The 22,721-nt window shown below is 41.3% G+C and overlaps 2 protein-coding genes across 38 annotated transcripts in view; both read left to right on the top strand.

Moving 5' to 3' along the window:
- NCOA7 (nuclear receptor coactivator 7) overlaps positions 1 to 16,502 on the top strand; it is a 173,830-nt gene extending 157,328 nt beyond the window's left edge. For 5 of the 36 annotated variants that reach the window (XM_081529820.1, XM_081529843.1, XM_081529830.1 and 2 more), the window contains 5 exons: positions 472 to 567; positions 981 to 1,054; positions 1,414 to 1,531; positions 6,016 to 6,120; positions 7,893 to 8,057. In XM_081529820.1, coding sequence (XP_081385946.1) covers positions 472 to 567; positions 981 to 1,054; positions 1,414 to 1,531; positions 6,016 to 6,084 — 357 coding nt within the window. In that variant the 3' untranslated portion in view covers positions 6,085 to 6,120; positions 7,893 to 8,057. Of the gene's footprint in view, positions 1 to 471; positions 568 to 980; positions 1,055 to 1,413; positions 1,584 to 1,683; positions 1,829 to 5,525; positions 5,913 to 6,015; positions 6,121 to 7,225; positions 7,366 to 7,892; positions 8,066 to 9,461; positions 9,683 to 11,906; positions 11,995 to 12,984; positions 14,099 to 16,281 lie in introns of those variants that run through there. The other 31 variants (XM_081529822.1, XM_081529837.1, XM_081529833.1 and 28 more) reach the window with 16 other exon arrangements.
- Positions 16,503 to 20,654: 4,152 nt separating this feature from the next.
- LOC145521356 (tRNA (guanine(10)-N(2))-methyltransferase TRMT11) overlaps positions 20,655 to 22,721 on the top strand; it is a 188,398-nt gene continuing 186,331 nt past the window's right edge. For both annotated transcript variants that reach the window (XM_081529854.1, XM_081529853.1), the window contains exon 1: positions 20,655 to 21,177. In XM_081529854.1, the coding sequence (XP_081385980.1) occupies positions 20,977 to 21,177 (201 nt within the window). In that variant the 5' untranslated portion in view covers positions 20,655 to 20,976. The remainder of the gene's footprint in view (positions 21,178 to 22,721) is intronic.

Below are 22,721 nucleotides of genomic sequence, written 5' to 3'. Positions count from 1 at the left end.
AATCATTATTACGAATAAAGGGAGAGGAAAATTTATTTTCTCTGGGGAAATATCTGACCATGATTCTACTTATAAAACACATCAGAGACAGGCCCTCACTCTCTCAAACACTCATTTCTGTGTGCAAGATGTATGTTGTAGTTATTTAATGTTCAGTCTGTCACCTGTATTCACTAGAAGACATTTGTCTCTACAGTGGACTTTGGAAGTCTTTTTAAATTGAAGCAATTGTTGACTTTGACTGATAAGTTCTCTGAGCCCCTTGGGTACTAATAAGAACCAGGGACATTTTATTTGTTGGTTGGTGGTCTTTTTTACTTAGAAACTGACTTAGTAATGCTCTTCGTAATAATCTTGCTGAAAGAGATATAATGAGACCTCAGAATAGGATTATGCTAAAATATTTCAGAAGGGCTTTCTTTGGGAGGCTTGTGTTTGAAAGCTGCTAACATTTCTGTTTTCTTTTGACAGATCTTTGGAGCATATGCGACTCATCCTTTCAAGTTCAGTGATCACTATTATGGCACAGGCGAAACTTTTCTCTACACATTTAGCCCCCATTTCAAGGTACCTAGGTGGAAGGAATACTGACGTCCCAGTGTCACGGTGTCAGGAGGGTGGGTGGGGCTGGAGGTGGGGGGCTGTGGTTGGAGCGGTAGACGTCCCATCCCGTAACCTCACTTGGCCTCACTCTAGCCTGGTCAGCACTTCATGACCGCAGCATAGAAACCGCTTGGTTCCCTTCCTGGGCCTTGGGAACTTTTGCATGAACTTCTGAGATCCAGGGTGGAATTGCAGGTCAGAGCCAACATGTGTGTGAGAGACCTTTCCTGCCTCGTAACCCCTTGGGAGAGCTCATCCTGGTGTGGGAAAGGTCTAGAAGTCAGGAGCTTCCTCAGCCTATGGGTGGTCCCCTCCATCTTTGCTAATTCTCCAGATTGAAATGTCTGATCTCTCTTTGTCTTGTGTTTCTACCTAAGGTCTTTAAGTGGAGTGGAGAAAACTCATACTTTATCAATGGAGACATAAGTTCTTTGGAACTTGGTGGTGGAGGGTAAGGTTTTTGTTGTTGTTATTAATTTACTACTTGACCAGAGTGGGTCTGTTTTAATCCAGGTAACTGAAACTTTGCTGTCAGGTGGTTGTAGTTAGTCCATGTGTAGTTAGTCGATTATTTAGGACAGTGTGGTCTAACACATGACACTAAGAATTGAAGATAAAATGACTTATTTATGTGTCTAAATGAGGGACCACCTGAAAGACAGGTCATTTAAATAAAATAGGGGAAATGTTTTATAAGCAGTTTAGGGTTTTGACTATAGCATAAAAGAAAGAAGTTGGGACAAGGGAGGACAGAAAGCGTGTACATAAAATTGAGATGTTTTCACCATTTTGCTTTTTTAACCTTTTTAGGGGACGATTTGGCTTATGGTTAGATGCTGACTTATACCATGGACGAAGCAACTCCTGCAGCACTTTTAATAATGATATTCTTTCCAAAAAGGAAGACTTCATAGTTCAAGACCTCGAGGTATGGACATTCGAGTGAAATTTAGACTGCCTTAAAATAGAACATTTAAAAAGACTGGGTTCGGTCAGCCCTGCTAAAGCTAGCTGGAAGACGAAGCCCCAGCCCAGACTGCCTCATCCCATCATAGTGCTTTCTTTCTGCCATCATCTCAGAGCGCAATTACATTGCAGAGAGATTCTGAAAGGTACATGTGGAAGGCAGACGATGAAGAAAGAATTTGAAGTTCAGATCGTTGAAAGACTTCATACTCTCACTTCCTTCAAACCCATAGAGTGAGGAGTCAGAATATTTATAGGTGTGAGTTGAATGCAATTTTTATTTTTGGTAACTGTGAAAAAGAAAATACTGTAGAAGTATATACATTCCTTGTATATTTATCAACATAATTTTCATTACCAAAATGTACAGCATACTATTGTTTGCCATTGAAAAGTTTAGTCTCATTTAGAAAAATTGAAAGTGCACAGCACTTAAAGGGAGTATATGATTTTTTAAAACTTTTATTTATTATTTCTAGTATATTGTTTGAAATGTGTTGGCAATTTTTTTCTTTTAATGTGTCAAATCTTGAAGTAAAGAAATATATACATTTTGTGCTGTTTTGGCAACAAATCCATTTGATTTATATAGTTTTATATTAAATTTTTTTTGCCCTGATTGTTTAGGGTGATCTGTATATGTATGTGCTGCTTAATGTCCATATATATATACACACACACATATATACACACACACACACAATTATGAATTTTTAAAAACTCATTATCAATGTTTATTGATTTGACTATTGTAGGCCATCTTTCCATTTTGTCATTGAAAAGGTATATTTTTAGTTATTTACTCTGAACATAATTGTATAGAGAAGAATAAGCCATTTCTCACAGTCATAAATTGATATATACAGTAATGTATACCTTTATGATCCTGGATTTAGAACCCTGCTTTTGAAAAGAAATGTTTTGCTTCTTATAAAATCTCATGTGTTAGTAACAAAAATTGTATTTTTATTGGATTTTTTTGCATAATTTTCCCCAAGTTTTTACATTAACAGGCCTCTGTTTTAAATGAGACTGAATGTTTTAATTTCTGTATATTTTATATCAAATGAAAAATGTCAATTATCCCAATTGTCTTGGTTTCTACACTCTTTTATTTGAAAAAAATTCAATACAAAGAAATGCATTTATACCACAATTGGAATAAAAAGTAAAAAGCAGTTTTTAGATATCAACTCACTTTCACATCATTAAACACTCTCTTATGAAAGTTAATAATAAAACCTTGTTAAAATTTTAACAAATATTATTGATTGTCAAACTTTTACAAAAGCCAAAGAGTGCTAATGGAAAAAAAAATGTCAAGTAATAGCCAAAGCTGAGAACGTTGTCTGTCATAAATTACATTTCCAGTGATCTTTGAAAGGAAAAATTGATAGAAAGTAGTAGTTTATAGACCTGAATTTAAAAAATGTAAACAGTGCTTAGAATGTTGGCTTTAAGCTGGCGGAATACTTCCTTTAGCTTATTCTCTTACTTTAGACTATTTATAAAAGAGAACAAACAAATTGCCATGTGGCCTCCTGTCAGATCAACAATTATTTTGTTGCACTCACATTCCATACAAGTTTCTTTGAATGCTATAAAATCTTGAATCTGTAGCCTGGGTGTACTTTTACCCAAATTCTATCGCGAACTCTTCATTAACAACTTATTGGCAGTTGAACCTTATTAATCTGCTTGTTACATAATGTGCCTGTGTGAGATTCCAGGAATGTCTCAGTATGATCACGTTTACCATTTATGCCATTTGCAACCATATGCTATTAACAAAATGGTCATTTTGCATATAGTTCACTCTTACCTAGTTTAGTCCATGATATTATACTTGTGAGAGCATATTCAGATGCTGTGTTCTCTATTTAAAACAGTATTGTCCAATCAGACATGTGTGGCCCTTCATTTATGGATATTGAGTGTATGTAATGCAGTGCTAGCCCAATATTTTCAATAAAGGAATTCATGCCTTCAATGTGATTTTCTTTCCTGAGGATTCATTCAGCAAGTATTTATTGCATGCTGGAGCTTTCACTTGCATGAGAGGATGATGAAGTAACCAAGACTAAATAAGTTAGGTCCAGTGCTCATGTTTTTATTGCTACCTTGGAAATTCCCTCTTTGTTCCCCGTACCCATACTCCTATTCAGTTCATGAAAACTGCTCCTGTTACAGTTACTAGAGACAAATCCTGGCTCTATCGCTAGTTTCTCTGTTCTTAATCCTAGTTGTCCTTTGAATAGTGACTTTCTTTTTAACATCTCTCTCTTGACCTACCTCCTAACTTCTATGAGAGACACCTTACCCTCTAATCAGTTTTCTTCAGTGTCCTGTCTCCTAGCCCCTGAAGATGAAGACCTCAGACAGTGTTCTTTCCTTCCCAGTCCCTCAGTTCATGAGGCTACATCAAAAGATGTAGCTGGGAGAGGTAGCCAAATGTCTCACCGCTGTCGAAAGTGACTGAGATACACCCTCATGTGACAAGCCACCAGGGAAATCCTGAGCTCTTGTGGGAGGTATTATCAGCCTTCATTTGATTTCCCTTTCCTTAAATCCTTTTAAAGTTTAGAGGCATATGAAACAGGACTAATAAAAGAAATACTTTCCTTTTGAGGAAGGCATTAAGAATCTCTTAAACCAGAAAAGAAAGCTGAGATTCACCTTCTTAAGATGCCTAACCTATTTTTAGCAATATAACCAGATAAAGAAAGGTAAGGAGGTCAGAAACCAAAGGAAGTTCCAGAAACTAAATAGCCTTGGTGCGAGTATCAAAAGCACCTTTGCGTACTTCCTCCTGCCCAGTCAGGTCACACACTCCTCATTCAGGGTGAGCCCTAACCTTTCAACATCCTCCTACCTACTTGCCTATGACCTGTGTCCACAGTGATCTGCCAACAGAAGGTTAGTGAAGTGAAGTCGCTCAGTCGTGTCTGATTCTTTGCGACCCCATGGACTGTAGCCTACCAGCTTCCACTGTCCATGGGGTTTTCCAGGCAAGAATACTGGAGTGGGTTGCCATTTATCTTTACTGAAAAAATTGGGCTTTACAGTTCACACCCAAATCTATAATCATACTGCCTCCACCCTTCTGTCAGTCCTTCAGATATCTAGTGGTTCAGAATAAAAGCTACAAAGAATCTCCCTGGTGTGGCCAATCAAGCATCCAAATGTTGTTTTTTGATACACTATCTTTTGAGACCTATTTATTTTCTAGATCAGTGCTATTCAGCAGAACTTTCTACTCTAATAGAACTGTCCCCTGTATTTGCATTGTCCTTTATGGTAGCCACTAGCTACCATACTACTGTTGAACACTTGAAATGTGACTTGGATGCTGAGGAGTTGAATTTTTTAAATTTAATTTTTATTAATTTCATTTAATTAATCTTAAAGTATTTAAATCTAGCCACATATGGTCAGTGGCTGCCATGTTGAACAGCACAGCTCGGGATCAAGATTTGGCAAAACCAAATCATATGTTATCAGCCATGAGCTCAGCCTGTTACTCCATCACCAGAAGGGAACCTTTAATTCTAAGTACTTTGATTTGTCCCTGTCATTATGGATCTTCACAAAACTAGGTACCACCTAAAGTAATAGTGTGTCTCATTGTTTGGGTGGTCCGCTAATAAAATAACCAGAAGGTTCACTTCCCTGAGAGTCTTTTCACACTGAAAACCTAGATCTCTATAGGATAAATGATGCTCATCTTTAAGGCAAAAATAATAATAATTAAAAAAAACCTCTCCCAGTGCCCAGACCTTGTCTTAAATAAATTTCCTCCTTGGCCATTGGCATGTGTTTTGTTCCTACCCTGGACATTCTGGTGCCCATGGCAGTCCTATATGATGACATATCCCTCACTAGGCACCCATCCACAATGCACAATGAACTATAGGAAAGAAAAAACATTCATTTCTTACACAGAGTTGTGCATCCAGTTTCAGAATCCTCAGGGAACAATGAACCACGCAAAATGCCTCAAACAGTCCTGCTCAGTGACTGGTCTTCCTTATTGAGCTTGCTGGCTGGGATACCCAATGGCTGCATGTACACCCAGAGAACCTGCTGCCTGTGGAGAAAGCTTTCAACATCAACCTGTTAGAATGAAGAGCAATCAAAAAGCATAAGAAAAAGGATGATTAGATAATCTTAATGTCCTGTTTACCCATCAACAAGAACCCATTGTTTCATCAACCAATCCACTTTTAGGGTTCCAAAAAGTAGCCTTGATAGAGCTTAATACAACTCTGAGGTTATACTGAAGAAAATGATAAACAAGAAACACCTACAAGGAGCATCCACATTCAACAAACTTGGACGATAAGGCATGCCTTTTCATGTCTCTCCAGCTAAAAAAATCCTCTTTACCTTGACATATGTTGAAAACATTGGAGTTCAGCCGATCAATTCAGCCTTTAATTTCCACAGCAGTCCTTCTTGGTTCAACAGTCTCTACCGGCTAATGGATCAGCCACATTTTACCTACCATCTGACTGAGATCAACCCTTTCATCTTTGAAGATGCCAATTAACAGTAAGACTATTTCTACATACACTGTGTTGAGGTATTGTGTTGACCTTGAGAGCTGCTAAAAGGTCCTGTTATTACTCCATGCCCAGCAGGGCTTAGTCTTGTTCTCCTACAGTGTTTGTTTCCCTCTTAGATCCTACAAAGGGTTAAAAATGTGGGTAGGTTGGATCTGGGGTGTCCCAAGGAGAGCTGGGAGCTATGCATGGCATAAGTTTCTTTCAGCAGATCATACCACCAGATTACCTGGCAAGAACTCAAAGCGTCTAAAGACTTCCAAAGGCAACAAAAGCATGGATTAAGGCATGGCTTCTCTAGAGCCAGACAGTCTGGGTTTGAATCTTAGTTCTAGAGCTTACTAGCAACGTGACCCTGGTTAAGCAATTTAACCTCTATGTGCCTCATCTTCCTGATCCCCACTATGGGGATAATAACAACCACCCCATGATTATATCATGATGAGGGCACTTAAAATAGTGTCTGACATAAAGCAAGCACTGCTAAGGAATAGATAAGTAAATGAAGAAACAATTCCCTTGAATGGAGCAATCAACTAATAATGTGAGAGTTACACAGAAAAGTTCATCTTCTAAGGCAGCAACTTATTTAGTAACGAAAACTACTTTCAGACATATTGCAATGGTTCCCATTTGCTATTTAGAATTTTTACGCTGAGGTTTTGGTTCTTTCTTTAATTATAAAAGTAAAACATATTCGTGGTAAAGTTTTCAAATAGTACAGAGGGAATTCAGTAAAAGGCAAACATTTCCTTCCTGTATCCCCAGAAGTAACTGCCACAGAAATTCCTTGTGTTTCCTTCTGGAGCATGTCTATGCATATATCTTTATTTATATCTTCTTTTTTAAAACATAACCATACTATGCACACTGTTCTTTGTCTTTTTAATTTAACAATATACTATGAACAGCATTTTTTCATCAATATATGTAGACTTACCTCATTATTCATTCTATGGGTCTGTCATTGTTTAAAGAGCTATTCACTAATGAACTTTTTTTGGCATTACAAATAATTCTTAGTGAACATCTGTACATATAGAACTTTGTGTGATATGAATTTCTATATTTGTAAGATCATCTTTGCTTCTCAGGTGGCTCAGTGGTAAAGGATTCGCCTTACATTCACAGGAGACATGGTTTCAACCCCTGGTTCTGGAAGATCCCCTGAAGGAGAAAATGGCAACCCACTCCAGTATTTTTGCCTGGAAAACCCCATGGACAGAGGAACCTGGTGGGCTACAGTCCATGGGGTCACATATATTGGCCAGATTTGTGTCTTTTTTCCTAAATATTCTAAGTCTTTTATCCATTTTTCTACTGAGTTACTCACCATCTTACGTATTTGTAAGATTTCTTTAGTATATTCACAACACTAGCCCTTTGTCATATACATAAATGACAAAACATAGCAAATATTTTTGCTCAGTTTATACTTTTGAAATGCATGCATTTTTAATACATAAGAAGTTAATTACAGTTTCTTTATAATCATATTCATCATTCATTTCTGATATAATTCTGGACCACAATTTTTTAGATTAAGTCAAATTTATTCAGCGTGATTTTCACTCTTCATTTAAACATCTCCCCAAAGAATGTACTGACCCATCCTTACTTTAAAATGCATCATCTTGCTTATTCTATGATTAATTATACCTCCTTCCATATTTCAGAACATTTATAAATAACCTCCTCTAAGATCAATTTCACTTTGCACTGGCCTGTAATCATCCTGTTAAAACATGTCAACATTTTCAGGAACCGTCTTGGGAGAAGATCTGAATATCCATTTAAAGTACCATCCTCCAGCTAGAGCCAAGCAAGATGATGGACAACTTTGGTCTAAATCTCCAAACTCTGTCACAGTGCCTTATGGAGAAACAAATGATGTATTAACAATAATAATATGAAGAGGAGAATGAAGAGGACAGGTAACATTTATTTATCATGAATCTCAACCTCCTTTTATATGCATTTATCATATTTGATTCTCAAATTGAATATAGTATAATCATATATATATAGTATAATATAGTATAGTATATATAGTATAATATAGAATATATAGAATTATCTGTTTTAGAGATGAGTAAACTGATTCTTCAGGAGGTTAGGTAACTTGCCAGAAATCACAGAATTCATCAGAGTTAAAGCCAGGATACATTTAGTTATAACTGACCCCAGAGCTAAGCTCTTAAACACAAGAGTATGCTGACCATTGTCCAGTCTCTATATCTCCACCAGAAGGTTACCCACACTCTGCTTAACCATCTCAGGCACCAAGATAACATAGTTTTTCACTCTGGAAAGAAAGCTCCTTAGTGGCTGGGAGGTCGTCTGTAGCTAACAAGGTCTTATGCGTCCCTATATTCCCAGTGCTTGTCAGGGTGCCGTGCTTGGCAATGGTCATGGCACTTAGGAGGCATTCGATAAATGCCTGTCAAGGCTGACTGAACAAAGTGCATAACTAAAGTAAATGAACACCAGAGAATTTGAATTTGCCCAATGTTGTACAGCTAAGTAGTAGAACTTGAGATTAAAATACAGGTTTTGGATTCCTGGCTCTCCTCCCCTTCCTGCTATATAGTGCTTAGTCACAGTTTACAAGCATCATTCTTAAGATTGTGATGCAAGAAGAAATGACCTTCCTCTAGCTGCTCAAGTTCTGTCCTCTGGGTCTTAGGAGTGTCACGTAAAGTCTGGGGTGGAGGACAGGGTGGTGTGTGAATGCTTCCTGGGAATAAAATTCCTTCATTTTCAGACGTCTTAGTTACTGGCATTCTGAAAAGTGTAGACTAAAGGGAAGTGCAAGGCTTCAGGGCTTTAGGGTGTTGACAGTGAGTCACCCTCTGTTTCCAAGTGAGAAATCTAGAAAATAGTTCAGAAGACCATTTAAGGAAAGATCCAGCTATCCAATGCGTTTGCACTTTGGTGATAGGGTTAGGGGAAGAGTGCAAAGGCATATGATGAACTGGGTAATTCACTCCTAACTCAAGGTGTTGATTTTGGAAGAAAGGTTAGTCAGGAGAAAATAAAATCAAGGGCATTTTATGTGGAGCATTTCTAATAAAATAATAATCTAGGAAAGTACATGGTATGATAAGCATGAAGTAAATGTTAGCTGTGAGAGCAATGTTGGAAGAATTAAGTGGATTGATAAATGTAAAATGTCATTATACTATTTACTTGTTAGAGATGTGCTTTTTTCTTTTCCCTCATTGTTTCTATGATTCTCTCATGTTGTTATTGCTTCTCTATTTGTGTGTGTTTAATATTCTTTGGTGTGAATGTACCACTGTATCACTGTTTAATCCATTCTCCTATCAGTGGATAGAGTTGCTGGGAGTTTTGTCTGGTTCTGAACATTGTCCTGAGACCCACGAGAAAGAGGCTCATGGGGATGGAATGGCTAGTCTATGGAATAAGGATCTGGCTTTACAAGATAATCTCTCAATGTTTTACAACGTGACTGTACCATTTATATGCCTATTAGAATATTCTGTCCAATACCTGACATTGTTAAATTTCTTAGTTTTTGCCAATTTCAAGATTGTGCAATGTTATTTCATTGTAGTTCCAACTTGCATTTTCCTGACTACTAATGAGGATATGCATCTTTTAACATATTCCTTAGCCATTTATGTTTTCTCCTTTGTGAGATGTCTATTCATGTCAACGCCTGTTTCTTCTAGTCTGTCTTCTGGGAAGTAGTCACCTGAAACCCTTGCTGTTATTGCCTGAAGAATAAAAGAAATTAGTCAGTCTGTTAATCCCATCTACCTTTGATGAGGAGGACAGATAGTTAACATGATGATATCAGAGGTCCTTGGGCTTCCCAGGTGGTGAAGAATCCTGCTGCCAATGCAGGAGATGCGGGTTCGATCCCTGGGTCAGGAATATGCCTTGGGAGGAGGAAATGGCAACCCACTCCAGTATTCTTGCCTGGGAAATGCTATGGACAGAGGAGCCTGGCGGGCTACAGTTCATGGAGTCGCAAAGACTCAGACATGACCAAGTGACTTAGCACAAACACATATCTCAGAGGTCTTCAGGCCCAGTGTCTCCTTTCAGTGGGCAATATCTAGGGAGAGGGGTGAAAAGGGGGGATGTTTGTTGATTTGTGTTTTGCTTTGCAGATTTGGGCATATATTGGCACTTATTAATTTGATTATGTGATTCTTTTAAGAAGCAGCATCAAGCAGTTTATTTGTAATAACAGTAAAGATTATTGACCACTTACGTGTGAGGCAGAATACTATTCTAAGCACTTCACGTATATTATCTCAATTAATCTTCATAATAACTTGTGATGGTCGTAAGTACTCTATTATTATTTCCCAACTGAGGAAATGAAAGCCCTGAAAAATTAATGATTCGTCTAAGATGGAATCACTACTAGATGGTAGAAATTGAGGAAGTCTGACTCCCCAGCTGGTACCTTTAACCACTGAGATAACCACAGGCAATAGCAAGTTAGTTGGCAGTACAGCAAAAATAGAGGGAGGGCATGGTGGGTGCCCAGAAGCAATTCTGGGAAATGATGGGCTTTGGGGGTTTATGCTGAGACGGGAGAGAAGTGAAGGTGGGAATCCAACAGAAAGCATTGACGAAAGATCAAAGCAGAAATCACTAAGAAGTCAGGAGAGAGTGAAAGTTGCTAGGACGGGTGCTTTCAGCGTTGTGAAGAGTCGTTCAAGTTTAGGTTTTTCAGAGCATCTGGAAGATGTCAGGTTGGGATTTTGCCACAGGAATGAGTTGTGTTAAAGAGGCATGGAGGCAAACGCAGTCCCTCTGTGTGACTGAGAAGCTATGAATCACAGGTGCTGGGGCTGTGTGAGATAACATGGGAATTTGGCAGCATTTGTGGGCCAGGTGCTGAAGCTCTCTGTTTATCTGAGGGAGTGACCAAGAAGCTGGTGTGCGATGTGATTGTGCTTCGTGCTATAACATGATGCTCCAGAGGGCGCAGAGGGTGGGGAGTTGCATGCAGGTAGGAATGGGATCACCTGGACTGGCAGTTAGAAGCTAGAGAATGCCAACATTGCTTCCACATTGCTTCAGCATGTTTGTCAGGGCTCAAGGGGAGTGATGTCCTTAGGGGAATGCCAGGTTTCAGTCAAGGCAAGAAGGTGAAGGTATGGTTCTGTGAGGAAGTTGTGAATATAGATTAGGGTGCTTACAAAGAAATTGTGGCTATTGGAGTGGAAAAAGATTCAAAGAGGCTAGAGGTGGAGAAAAGGAGGAAAGGAGGCATAAGACAGTTTGGGTATGAGTAAAGACAAAAAAAAATTTAATAAGAAAAAGAATGAATGGTAAAGATGAAATTGGCCTTGAGATTACGAAAAAATACAGGTGTGATTTGACAAGGAAATTGACGTTAACTTCAAGATGATGGGAGTGTGCCGATTTATGTGGTGGCTGTTTTCTGTTGATTTGAGGAAGAAATGAACTACCTCTGGTTCTGGTTCTACTAAAAGGTCTGAAAGATGGACCCCCCTATTATCTACCACCTAAGTGATCCTGAATAGGCTGATACATCTTCCTCTGTCCCATTTTCTCCATTTCCACAATAGAAGTAATAATATCTTCTCTGATTTGTCAAGAGAATCAAATTAATTTACATACGTGAAACAAGTGAAAAAGTGAAAGTGTTAGTTGGCTCAGTCATATCCAACTCTTTGAGACCCCAGTGGACTGTAGCCCACCATACTCCTCTGTCCATGGAATTCTCCAGGCCAGAATACTGAAGTGGGTTGCCATTCCCTTCTCCAGGGGATCTTCCCAACCCAGGGATCGAACCCAAGTCTCCTGTGTTGCAGGCGTGAAAGTGCCTTAGAAAACTGCAAAATGCCAGACAAAGGTAAGGGCGTGCTATTATGGTGTTAGTCACATCAGACTTTGTTTATTCTGCATTCTCTATCAGAAATGCAAAGTCTAACTGTAATGTTGTTTCTGATAAAATAAGAAGTTACTTTCAGTGCTTTGAAGACGTGGCTTTCAGGAAAGGATTATGGCAAAAAGCAAAAGTGTCTGCATTATATTCTGTAGACAAGTAAACAAAATATCCGAAAAATAGAAGGAATGGGAAAGTTGCTATAAAGAGATGGGATTTTTTTTTTCTTTTGTCATCCTATCCATTACAATTTACCAAGTTTCCACTTCAGAACAACAGATCAGGACTTCCCTTAAAGTCCTTCAGCAGAGCTCAAACAGTCACAAGTTAGGATCCTGGGCCATGTGCCAATATTTGCTCAAAGAGAGCTCTAAATAAGGCAGTTTAATAATCAGAAACTGGAAACTTCTCTCCTTTCCCACACACAAGCACTCCTTCCTCCCCTCTTTTGCCTGTTAGACATTTCACTCACTCCAACAGTTGGGGGCCAGCATCATGTAATACTTAGTACCAAGCAATGGCCACTTTAGCCTTAAGTATTTCCTTTTATGGGCATACCAGGTGGCTCAGTGGTAAAGAATCCGCCTGCCAATGCAGGAGATATGGGTTCAATCCCTGGGTCAGGAAGATCCCCTGGAGAAGGAAACGGCAACCCACCCCAGTATTCTTGCCTGGAAAATATACACTTACTTTTACACTGGTTTTCATAGGGAGAGGGAAATGTGCCCATGCTTATATTTTATCTCCAGAATAATCTAAAATTTTTGAGACACTGGTGAAGCAGTAAAAAGTTATTCCTATTTACTCAATATAAGCCAGAGAAGGTTTTTGTATTTATATTCAGGAAATTTCTGTTTAGGATGTGGAAAGGGGTGTCTACTGTTGAGATGATATTTTGTAAGATTAAGACAAACTCACCAACACACTTTCTATATCCTCACTGTAAAATGGACTCAGTGCTGTGCTGTAGCAGACATATGGCTGTAGTGGCTCCATTGTCTGTCTCTGCCAGAAACACCAAAAAATCTGCCGTAAAAATGCCTTCTGATTTTTGACATCATGGATGAACAACTCAGAAGATGCATGGAATGAGATTATTTATGAAACAGAGAATGATGAAATGAAATGAAGTTTATCTGGAATCCTGCATTTTAAGTCTGTCAGAATGTTTTCCTTATGACAAAAATACTATATTTTCATTGTTGAAGATGTGAAATATATAGATGAACCACTGAGCCATAATTTATCCATTCAGAGATCACCACGTAAATATATTTGGTATATATTCTTTCAGGAAGCTTTCTTATAAATTCATATGTATATTTGATAAACATGGACTCATACTAGGTGTATCATCTTGTAACCTACTGAACACATGTCTGTGTCAAAGGACTACAGTTTAAGAGCACATGTTCCCATTAGACTGCTTGGATTTGGGTCTCAGCTCTGTCACTGACTAATGTGATAACATTAGGCTGCAGGAGATCACCAAGGGAGTGAGTACAGCTAAAGGGAAGAGTATCATCAAGTTGTACATGTTAAATATGTACAGCTTTTTATGTGTGAGAGGGAGGGAATGAGAGGGAGAAGGAGGGAGGTAGAGAGAGACAAAAACCTAGGCCCAAAGCCCATCAGTGATGAGAGAGGTCTGGAAGAAGAGGAAGCAGCCAAAGAGACTTGAGAAGGAACAACCAACCAAGAAGGAGCAAAGCTGAGAAAGTGTGGTGTCCTGGATACAAGAGAAGAAGTTCATTAAGAGGAAGATAATAATCAACTTTTGCTGAAAAGATGAGCACTGAACCATTAGATTTGGTGACATGGAGGTCACTGGTCCTCTCGGCAGAATAGTTTGGATGGGATGATGGCCGTGAAAGCCTGATGGGAGACAGAGTGAGAGGAGCGGTGGGGAGGGATTGGGAAGAGCATGGTCAACTCTTGAGGGGCAGTTTGGTTGCAAAGGAGAGCAGAGAAAGGGATCAGTAAGTGATGGGGAAAGCATGGACAAATGAAGGCTTGTTTTATTGTGATATGATGTTCAAAGTTGGCTCTTAATAAATGTTTGCTACTGTAATATGACTTACTCCATATTGTATATTATTTTTGATATCAGTTATGTTTTATTAAATTCCAGTTAATTTTACAATGTATTAGTTTCAGGTATACAGCAAAGTATTTCAGATATTATATACATACATATCTCAGAGAGAGAGGAAAAAAAAACTTAGCCCATGTCTTCACAGATGGTAAGTTGCACAGCTGTCTAATTCCAGAGCCTGCTCTGAAGCAGGGCTGCTATTGCCCCATATGGTGCCCTTTCAAAATTAGAAAAGAGCACTCCATTTTGCAAATAAAATTTAAAGTTCGTTTACTGCCACACAACTCAAATTGCTGTTTCCCAGGGCAGCTATCCAGAATACCAGCTGGTATCAGCTCTGCCTGTGCATACACAGTGCCTATGTTTTTTGCCTGCTCCCACATCAGGACACATACTCTAGAAAATTTTCAAATACTTTGTTCTGCTCCTCCCACTTCCATGGCAGGGAACTATATCAAGTCCAAGGTTTGGAAATGGAAAACAAGTTTTTGAAAATACCAGGTAAGTGAGCGAAGCAACTGTAGGTATCACTAGGGATATAACCAGGACAGCTGCCACTCCACGTATGTTCACACAAGCACTATTCACAATAGCCAAGGCATGGAAATAACTTAAATGTTCACCTATAAATGAATGGATAAAGAAGACATGGTACATATATACAATGGAATACTACTCAGCCATGAAAAGAATGAAATAATGCCATTTGCAGCAATGTGGATGCAACTAGAGATGAGCATACTAAGTGAAGTAGTTCAGAAAGAGAAAGACAAATACCATATATCACAAAGAAATTATCCACAAAACAGAAACAGACTTACAGATACAGAGAACACACCTGTGGTTGCCAAGCCAGGGCATTCAGGATTGGGAGTTCAGGATTAACAGATGCAAACTATTATATATTGAATGGGTAAACAACAAGGCCCTATTGTATAGCACAGGAAACTATATACACTATTCTGTGAAAAAGTATAATGGGAAAGAATATGAAAAAGAATGTGTGTATGTGTGTATATGTGTGTGTGTGTGTGTGTGTATAACTGAATCACTGCAGTACAGTGGAAATTAACACAACATTGTAAATCAACTCTACTTCAATAATGTACATTTTAAAAAACCAAAAATGTTTCATTTCAGGAAGATTCATAGTAAGGGTTTTTTGACAAATACAGGTTTCTGATAACTTTCGCATCATACTACTGAATTGAGTAAACTTGATGGCTCTAGAAAACTGTTAATTACATAGGACTGAGTAAACTGATGGATATGGTTATAATTTTTTTGTTTTGTCTGAGATATTATTAGCTTCTTATTCTATGTTCACCATATATAAGAAAACCCTTCCCTTAAAGCTAATTATGATTTATAGCAGTTTGGTAAATTACAATGCTAAGTAGAATTGAAGCATTTATATTTTCTGTCTACCTGATCCCTCCAGAAACTGGAAACTCAGAGCTTCCCAGAAACCTTATCTGGTAAACAAGGATGCCCACCTCCAAACAAATGCAAGGGTTTTAAGGTATTTGGGGGGAAACCACAGAAAGGGAGGAATTTCTTCAAATCTGTTAGGCAAAATCTGTGATAAACCCTTGGCATGGCTTTCCTGGGTCCTGAGAGGTCTTTCAAAAGTTTAGTCTGAGACCTCCTTATGAAAAGTCCAGCATAGCCAATTTAAAAGAACCTGTATGAATAATTACACTTACATAAGTAATCTGTATTTACTGCCTAAAACTCACCTCCCAGATAGCCCCTTCCTGTAGTTTGAGTTATTAAAAAGACATTCTAAACTTTTTTTTTTTCCTGAGGCTTATTGCTGCAATCTATGCTTAAATAAGGATCAAACGCTCATGACCTGTGACCAGGCTCTATTAAAAAATTGAGACTTATTTTGTTAACTGTATGGTTGCCCCAATACTTAGCCAAGAGGAATGTTAACTGCTAGAAATTCTCTTTAAAATCAGCAAGATTTAATTCTGGCTTCCTAGAAACAGTGCAGTTCCCAAGCCAGGTAGCAGTAACCCACTGAAGGATGGATCCCGTGAGCCACAGGAACAGCAAAGCTGATCAAACTGCAAAAACAGGCAGCTTGACCACAAGAACCTGATCAAGTTATGACCCTAGTGACTGGCCCTCCTCAACTTCCTGGGTTTCCCCAGTATTCCCCACAGGAAGAAGAAAATGCTGAGAAATGGGGCTATGAGAAAGGAAGCACAGGCTGGTATGAAGGATCACAAGGCTCTAATCCCTAAGGTTCAACAATGGAAACTCGCTAAGAGCTTGCATGATGCCACCCACTGTGGCAGGGATGCACTATGGGGCTTGATGCAAAAGTCTTTTCAGGAAAGGGGCTCAAAAGAACAGTAAAACAAGTAACCCTTGCCTATGATTTGTGTGCCTGTAATAACCCGCAAACCCTTCCAATCCATCCTTTGCTACTCAGGCCAGTTCAACATCAAGGGACACACACAGGGAAGACTGGCTGGCAGTTAGATTTTACCCAAATGCCCCCATGGTGAGGCTGTATCTTCTTATGTATTTGTTGATATTTTCACAGGATGGGTTGAAGCCTTCCCCACTCTACCTGAAAAGGCTACTGAAGTCTAAGTCCTTTTTAAAAGAAATAATTCCTTGGTTTGAACTTCCCCTCCAGGGCAATAGCAGCCCCCCTTTTATAGCCAAAATCACACATGAGCTCACAAGGGCCCTAGGAATTGATTACAAGCTACACACTTCTTGGCCTCCGTACTTGAAGACCTCCAGTCTTCAGGGGAGGTGGAGAAAATGAACCATACTTTTTAAAGAAAACCTTAGCAAAGCTCTGCCAAGAGACTCATGACACTTGCTTCCTCTTATAGTCCTTGGGTCCATGTAGCCCCCAGGAGTGGTCTGAGGCTTAGCTCAGAAACGACCAGTGGGAGGTCTTTTCTTATTACTGACATTGTACTAGATAAATAAGTGACCTGGACACTGTGGTATATTACTAATCTAGGACAAGTTCATAAGGCAATCTATAACTATGCCCACAAGGCACTGCCAGCCCCCACTAAAAACACACTGGAAGGGGCAGTTCCTTCACAAATAAACCCTGGGAACCAGGTTCTTCTTAAAACCTGGAAAGAGAGGTTCCCCTGAAGACCAACTATTACCAAAATGGAAAAGCCCCTGTGAAGTAATTTTAGCCATCTTGACTGCTGTCAAACTGCAAGGGATATTTGGTTGGATACATTTGTTTAGACCAAAGCTATTACCTCTAAAAACACCACAAGTCACTAGAGAATAGCAATACATCTGTGAGCCAGTGGAAAACCTGAGATGCCTATTGCAAGCATAGGCACAATCCACAGATAAGTAAAATGGTGTGGTGAGTTGGACTCCTATTTGCCATTTTTGCTATTGTGCTGTTGCTTGCATCCTACTGGTTTGCTCGGCCACCCTCGCCAGATAAGTAACTCCCTTGTCCAAGCTGGGTTTAATTTAAGGGAAAATTCTCCACCCAAAAAATGTTCTGCTATTGACTGTGTGTGCCTTACTAGTCCTTGCAGCCAGGGAACAATAGCAAGAACATTCACTTATCAACATTTCCAAAATTTCCAAAATCATGTCCAAAAGGGAACATTTAAAATAATGCTGGATATGCCATCAGCACCCTCCCACTGTACCCCCTCTCTTCCTGGCTGGCTACTGGCCCTCCTCTTGCATTTCCTGTGATCCTGCCAGTTCCAACATTGATTAACAAACTAAATTAGGGGCAACTGCCACCCCTTTCCTCTGTGCTAGTCACGCTTGCACTTTCCAGGGGGTTATTACAATGCCTTAATCAGAATCCCCTATACAACGACCCAAGGCACCACGCATGCTATGTTAAACTGCACAAATGGTACTTGTTTCATATGCCTGCCCCCTCCAACCACCCCGCAATTGGAAACAGAATTACATCAGATTTTCTGCCTCTTACGTAGGGAGAAACTACTTAAAACCTCCCCCACCAGTGTCCTGTTTCAAACTACGGCTCTGTCTTCCTAAACAACATGGAAGGGAAGTGTGAACGATTGAAAGAAACATCTCATCCACCTGGTCAATCCAATTCAACCCACCTGTGGGACACCAAGCAAATAATGAGCTGGCCTACAGTTGTCACCTCTGACAAACTCTGACAAAACCAACCAGATCACACTTGAGCATTGCATGAAGACCTTTACAACATCATATAATCTAAATCACCAACATAACGATTTGTGGTCTCCTAGTTGCATAGTTACTAGCAACAGCTATGTCCTTCAAGAACTATCAGCTCTGAACAACCACGAGGCATTCAGGTCTGCCCCCATGAAGGGTTTCTTTTCCTCTGCAGATACCCAGAACATCATGTTATGGAGTTATGGCCAGGCCCTGCCCTTTTTCCAAGGCCTTCATCCTATGGCCTGTAAATGCACTGATGATGTCCACTTTGTGTGAGAGTGTCCTGTATGGTCAATAGGGATAAGAGGGATTTTATCTGTATCAGGACCAGGCTGGCTCACCCCTGAACCTAGAGAGCAAGAGCAATGATCTTAGCATAGGGCAGGGCTAGCAATGGGACTGGCAGCTCTATGTAGAGGTTTAACTTATCATGAAGTAACACTGAGAAATTTCACTGGACAGTGTGGTTATGTGATGAAACTGATAGAACAGCCTTAATGGGGTGTAAGACCTCTCTTGTTTCTTTGGCTAATATAGTTCTTCATAATCGCCTAGCTCTTTGTTACTTTCTGGCAGAGCAAGGCAGAGTTTGTTTGGTAACTAATACTTTCTGCTGTGCCTGGATCAATGCAACAGGACAGGTGGATGCTAATATTAAAGAAATATTCACCCATGCAGAAAGGCTTCACAGTTTTGGCAAGAGCAACACAATTTCACTGTCTGGTCAACAGTAACAGGAGCCCTACTCCCAAAGTTAACCTGGTTCCTTCCATTTCTAGGCCCCTTAGTGGCTATTATTGCTCTTTCTGGCCCTTGTCTGGCTAATCTTTTGGTTAACTTTGTATCTTCTAGGCTCCAGCAGTTTCGGGTAAGGCTCATTATGGCTCAAGGATTTCAGTCCATTCCAGCAGATGGTGGCCCAGGTCCCTATGTGTCCCTAAAACAGTCAGCAAGGGACTTCCAGTGTAAGCTAGGGTCTGAGACCCCTGTCCAACAGGAAGATGCTTCAGAAGAGGAGAACTTCAGCCCCTTAACCCTTAAAAATAAGGGATGCAAAAGCTCACGGGGGGAGTGAGAGAGACTGGGGACTTGGGACCCTTTGCTACAGTGTTTGCATGTGGACAAATGTCTCCTTGAGCAACAGAATATAAAGAAACTAAAGGACTAAAAATAACTGCCTGCAGGTTTTGAGCAAGCTCCAGGGAGTTGGTGATGGACAGGGAAGCCTGGCATGCTGCAGTCAGTCCATGGGGTCACAAAGAGTCCGACAGGACTGAGGGACTGAACTGAACTGAAGTACAGCCTGGGCAAACTATAAACAAGGTACAAAAAGACCAAAAACCCAATTGCCACTTCTGCAGTGTCCTGAGCAAAAAGAGGGTATTACTCATGATCCCTGCACACAGCACCCTCAAGAGGGTGGGGGTGGGTGGGCAGACATCCTAAGCCACCCCCCCCAGATAGACCCACAGATCTGCCCCCACCCTCATCCCATTTAAGGGACCAACCTGTGCGCCCCTCCCAACCCAGGGAGCCAGCAAGGGAATGTGTTGACTCATTTTTCACTCTTTCCCGAAGCGCAACTCCCAAGAAAGCCCTGCCTGAATTTCTTGTCAATTTCTTGAAGTTCCTATGTCAACTTCTTGTCAATTTCTATGAAGTTCTGGAATTTGTCAGACTATAAATTACAGGGTCCCGCATTTATCTGTGTATGAAGAATGAGATAAAGCCCACTATTTTGATCTAGCTGGTGCTGTCAATAATAACAACAAAAGGTAAAGACAGGTGTGAAGTTCTGTTTGATATTTTGAGCTTTAGCACCTAAAATCATGGTTGAAAACGCATACACAAAGCATCAAATACAGTCTGTGCAGAAAACAAAGCTCTAGCAATGTTCGTTCTCGTAAAACCGACGAATTTTTTAAAGCTTTTTTTTAAAAGACATCATTATACACTCGAGGCACTTTATGTTACTGGCCTCAGGGAGAAGCACCCCACTCCAGTACTCTTGCCTGGAAAATCCCATGGACGGAGAAACCTGGTAGGCTACAGTCCATGGGGTCGCTAAGAGTCGGACACGACTGAGCGACTTCACTTTCACTTTTCCCTTTCATGCACTGGAGAAAGAAATGGCAACCCACTCCAGTATTCTTGCCTGGAGAATCCTAGGGACGGCAGAGCGTGGTGAGCTGCCGTCTATGGGGTCGCACAGAGTCGGACACGACTGAAGCGACTTAGCATAGCATAGCATAGCATCAGGGAGAAGACGTTCAGAACGGTCAACAAGTTCCATTCGGCCCCCGGGTAGAGCGCGAACGTGATGTCGTCGCGACGTGTGGCGCGAGCCGGCATTGTGGCGGAAGTCCTGCGTCGTTACCACCGAGACGCACGGGCACGGGAGACTGCCGCCGCCGGCGGCTCTTCCGTGTCGCGTCCTTGCGCGCCCCCTCGTGGCAGTCAGCGTGAAGGCCAGCCTCTGGCTTCTGCGGCTCCGCGGCAAGTGGCCTTGCGGCTCCGGTCGCCCGGGATCCGCGCTGTGCTCCGCTCCCTGCCCGCCCCAGCGCCAGACCAGGGGCGACGCCTCGAGGTAAAATCTAGGAGGTGCAGGAGGCTGACTGCAGAGGCCCTGTCGCCCCGGAGAAGCCTCTCAGCGGCGCAAAAGAGCGGGTGCGATGGCGGAGGAGCAGGAATGCGATTTAGGGAAGTCGTGTGCCCGCTCTGAGGCAGCGGCGGCTGCACAACCCGCGGGGTCCCCAGGGGAGACCCCCGCGGTCGCCGCACAGTCCCCGGAGCTCGCGGGCTACAGTAGCAAGTGCGTGTTCTGCCGGATCGCGGGGCACCAGGATCCTGGCACCGAACTCCTGCACTGTGAGGTGGGCTGCGACGCGCGACCGGGCGTGGGTGGGATCCGGAACGCCCCAGGGGGCTCCGCTTTGGGGGGCCTCCGCTTAGGGGGGCCTCTGCCTAGGGGGGCCTCGCCGGCGTCGATAGGGTGGGGACGGCCCTGCGTAAATGGAGCTAGGGGAGGCTGGGCGTCCTAATGATACAGACAGGCTTGGTTCTCTAGGCGCCGGGAGTGTCGCCAGCCTCGTTTACTGTTCTAAGGGGAGAAAGTGTAGAGATAAAACCTCTCTCTGCAGCTGCCGAGGTGGTCGGTGGACAATAGTGACCTCTGATTTTATTAAAGGAACCTCCTGCTTAAACCCCCCCCCCCGCCCCCACTTTTCTAGACACGGCCTTTACATTCTGCAAATACTGATACTGCAAACAAACTAGTAGAAAACAGATAATGGTGATTGTGAAAATCCCATTTGTTAGATCGACTGAAAATAGGCTGGCAGAAGTGGTCCGTGGTCACGCTATTAGTTAATAGATTCCGATTTCCACTAAAGAGTCCAGTTCCTTAGAAGTGTTATTATCAGTTGGGATATGTGGAAATTTTCAAATCATTCAGACTTTGCTCAGCTATTTTAAAACAGGTAGGCACTTTCGTCTACCAGCTTGACTCGCCTTTAAAGAAACAGTCTTTTGAAAGAATCAGCTCCAAAGATTCTGGGCTTTGTTTTTGTTTTGTAGTAATCATTCATTTGTTAAAAATAAATTGAATTCCTTCTAAGCACAGTTGGAGAGGCAGCTGTGAGCAAGGTAAAGGCTAGTAGTCCCTGTCTGCATTTTATAATCTAAAGAGTGGAGTCAGTACCGACAGAAGAGGCAGCTGATAGTGTTCCCTGCTCTGGTGAGATGGTTTTACCACCTGCGGTGTTTTGCAAGACCCGTGGGAGGGGCACCTGACCCGATTTGAAAGGTTAGGGAAGACCTTCCAGAGGAAATGAGACGTGAAAAAATAAGTCTGGTCAGGTGAGGAGGAGAGAAGAATGTCTTCGGTAGAGGGAACCTTCCGTGGTTTGGTTTCTGCCACAGGCAGATAGAAATTCAATCTAACAGGAGTATAGAGTTTGAAGGGGTGAGTGGTAAAAGATGAGGGTGGAGAGGTAGGCGAGGGCCAAGTTATTAAGGCTGTTGTACTTCATGTTAAGCAGTTTGGGCTTTATTTGAAGAGTGAAGGGAAGGAAGCTCCACAGTTTATTGCTACTGTTCATGCTGGGTTGGAAGAAAGGGGTTGAGGAATTCCATGAAAACGTTTGATCTTTGAAAGATCATCTGGTACCCTGGGGGAGAATGATTTGGAGAGGACCAGGCTGGAAGCATGGATATTGGTTATGAAGCTGTTGAGGTAATCCAGCCTGATGATGGCCTGAACTAAGATGTAGTAATGGGGATGAAGAAAAGCAGATCAATTTAGGAAAAATTAGGAGTCTGACAATGCAGAGGTCTGCATCTCTAGCCCAGATGATAGGAACTGCCAGCTTATAGGTGGAAATTGAAAAGAGGGAAATTAACAAGATCACCTAGGACG

This window comes from Giraffa tippelskirchi, chromosome 9, assembly GCF_054371585.1.
Source record: "Giraffa tippelskirchi isolate mGirTip1 chromosome 9, T2T-mGirTip1v1.2.pri, whole genome shotgun sequence".
NCBI classification, from domain to species: Eukaryota; Metazoa; Chordata; class Mammalia; order Artiodactyla; family Giraffidae; genus Giraffa; species Giraffa tippelskirchi.
Note: the sequence above shows the minus strand (reverse complement) of the source record. Positions and strands in the feature narration are given on the sequence as shown.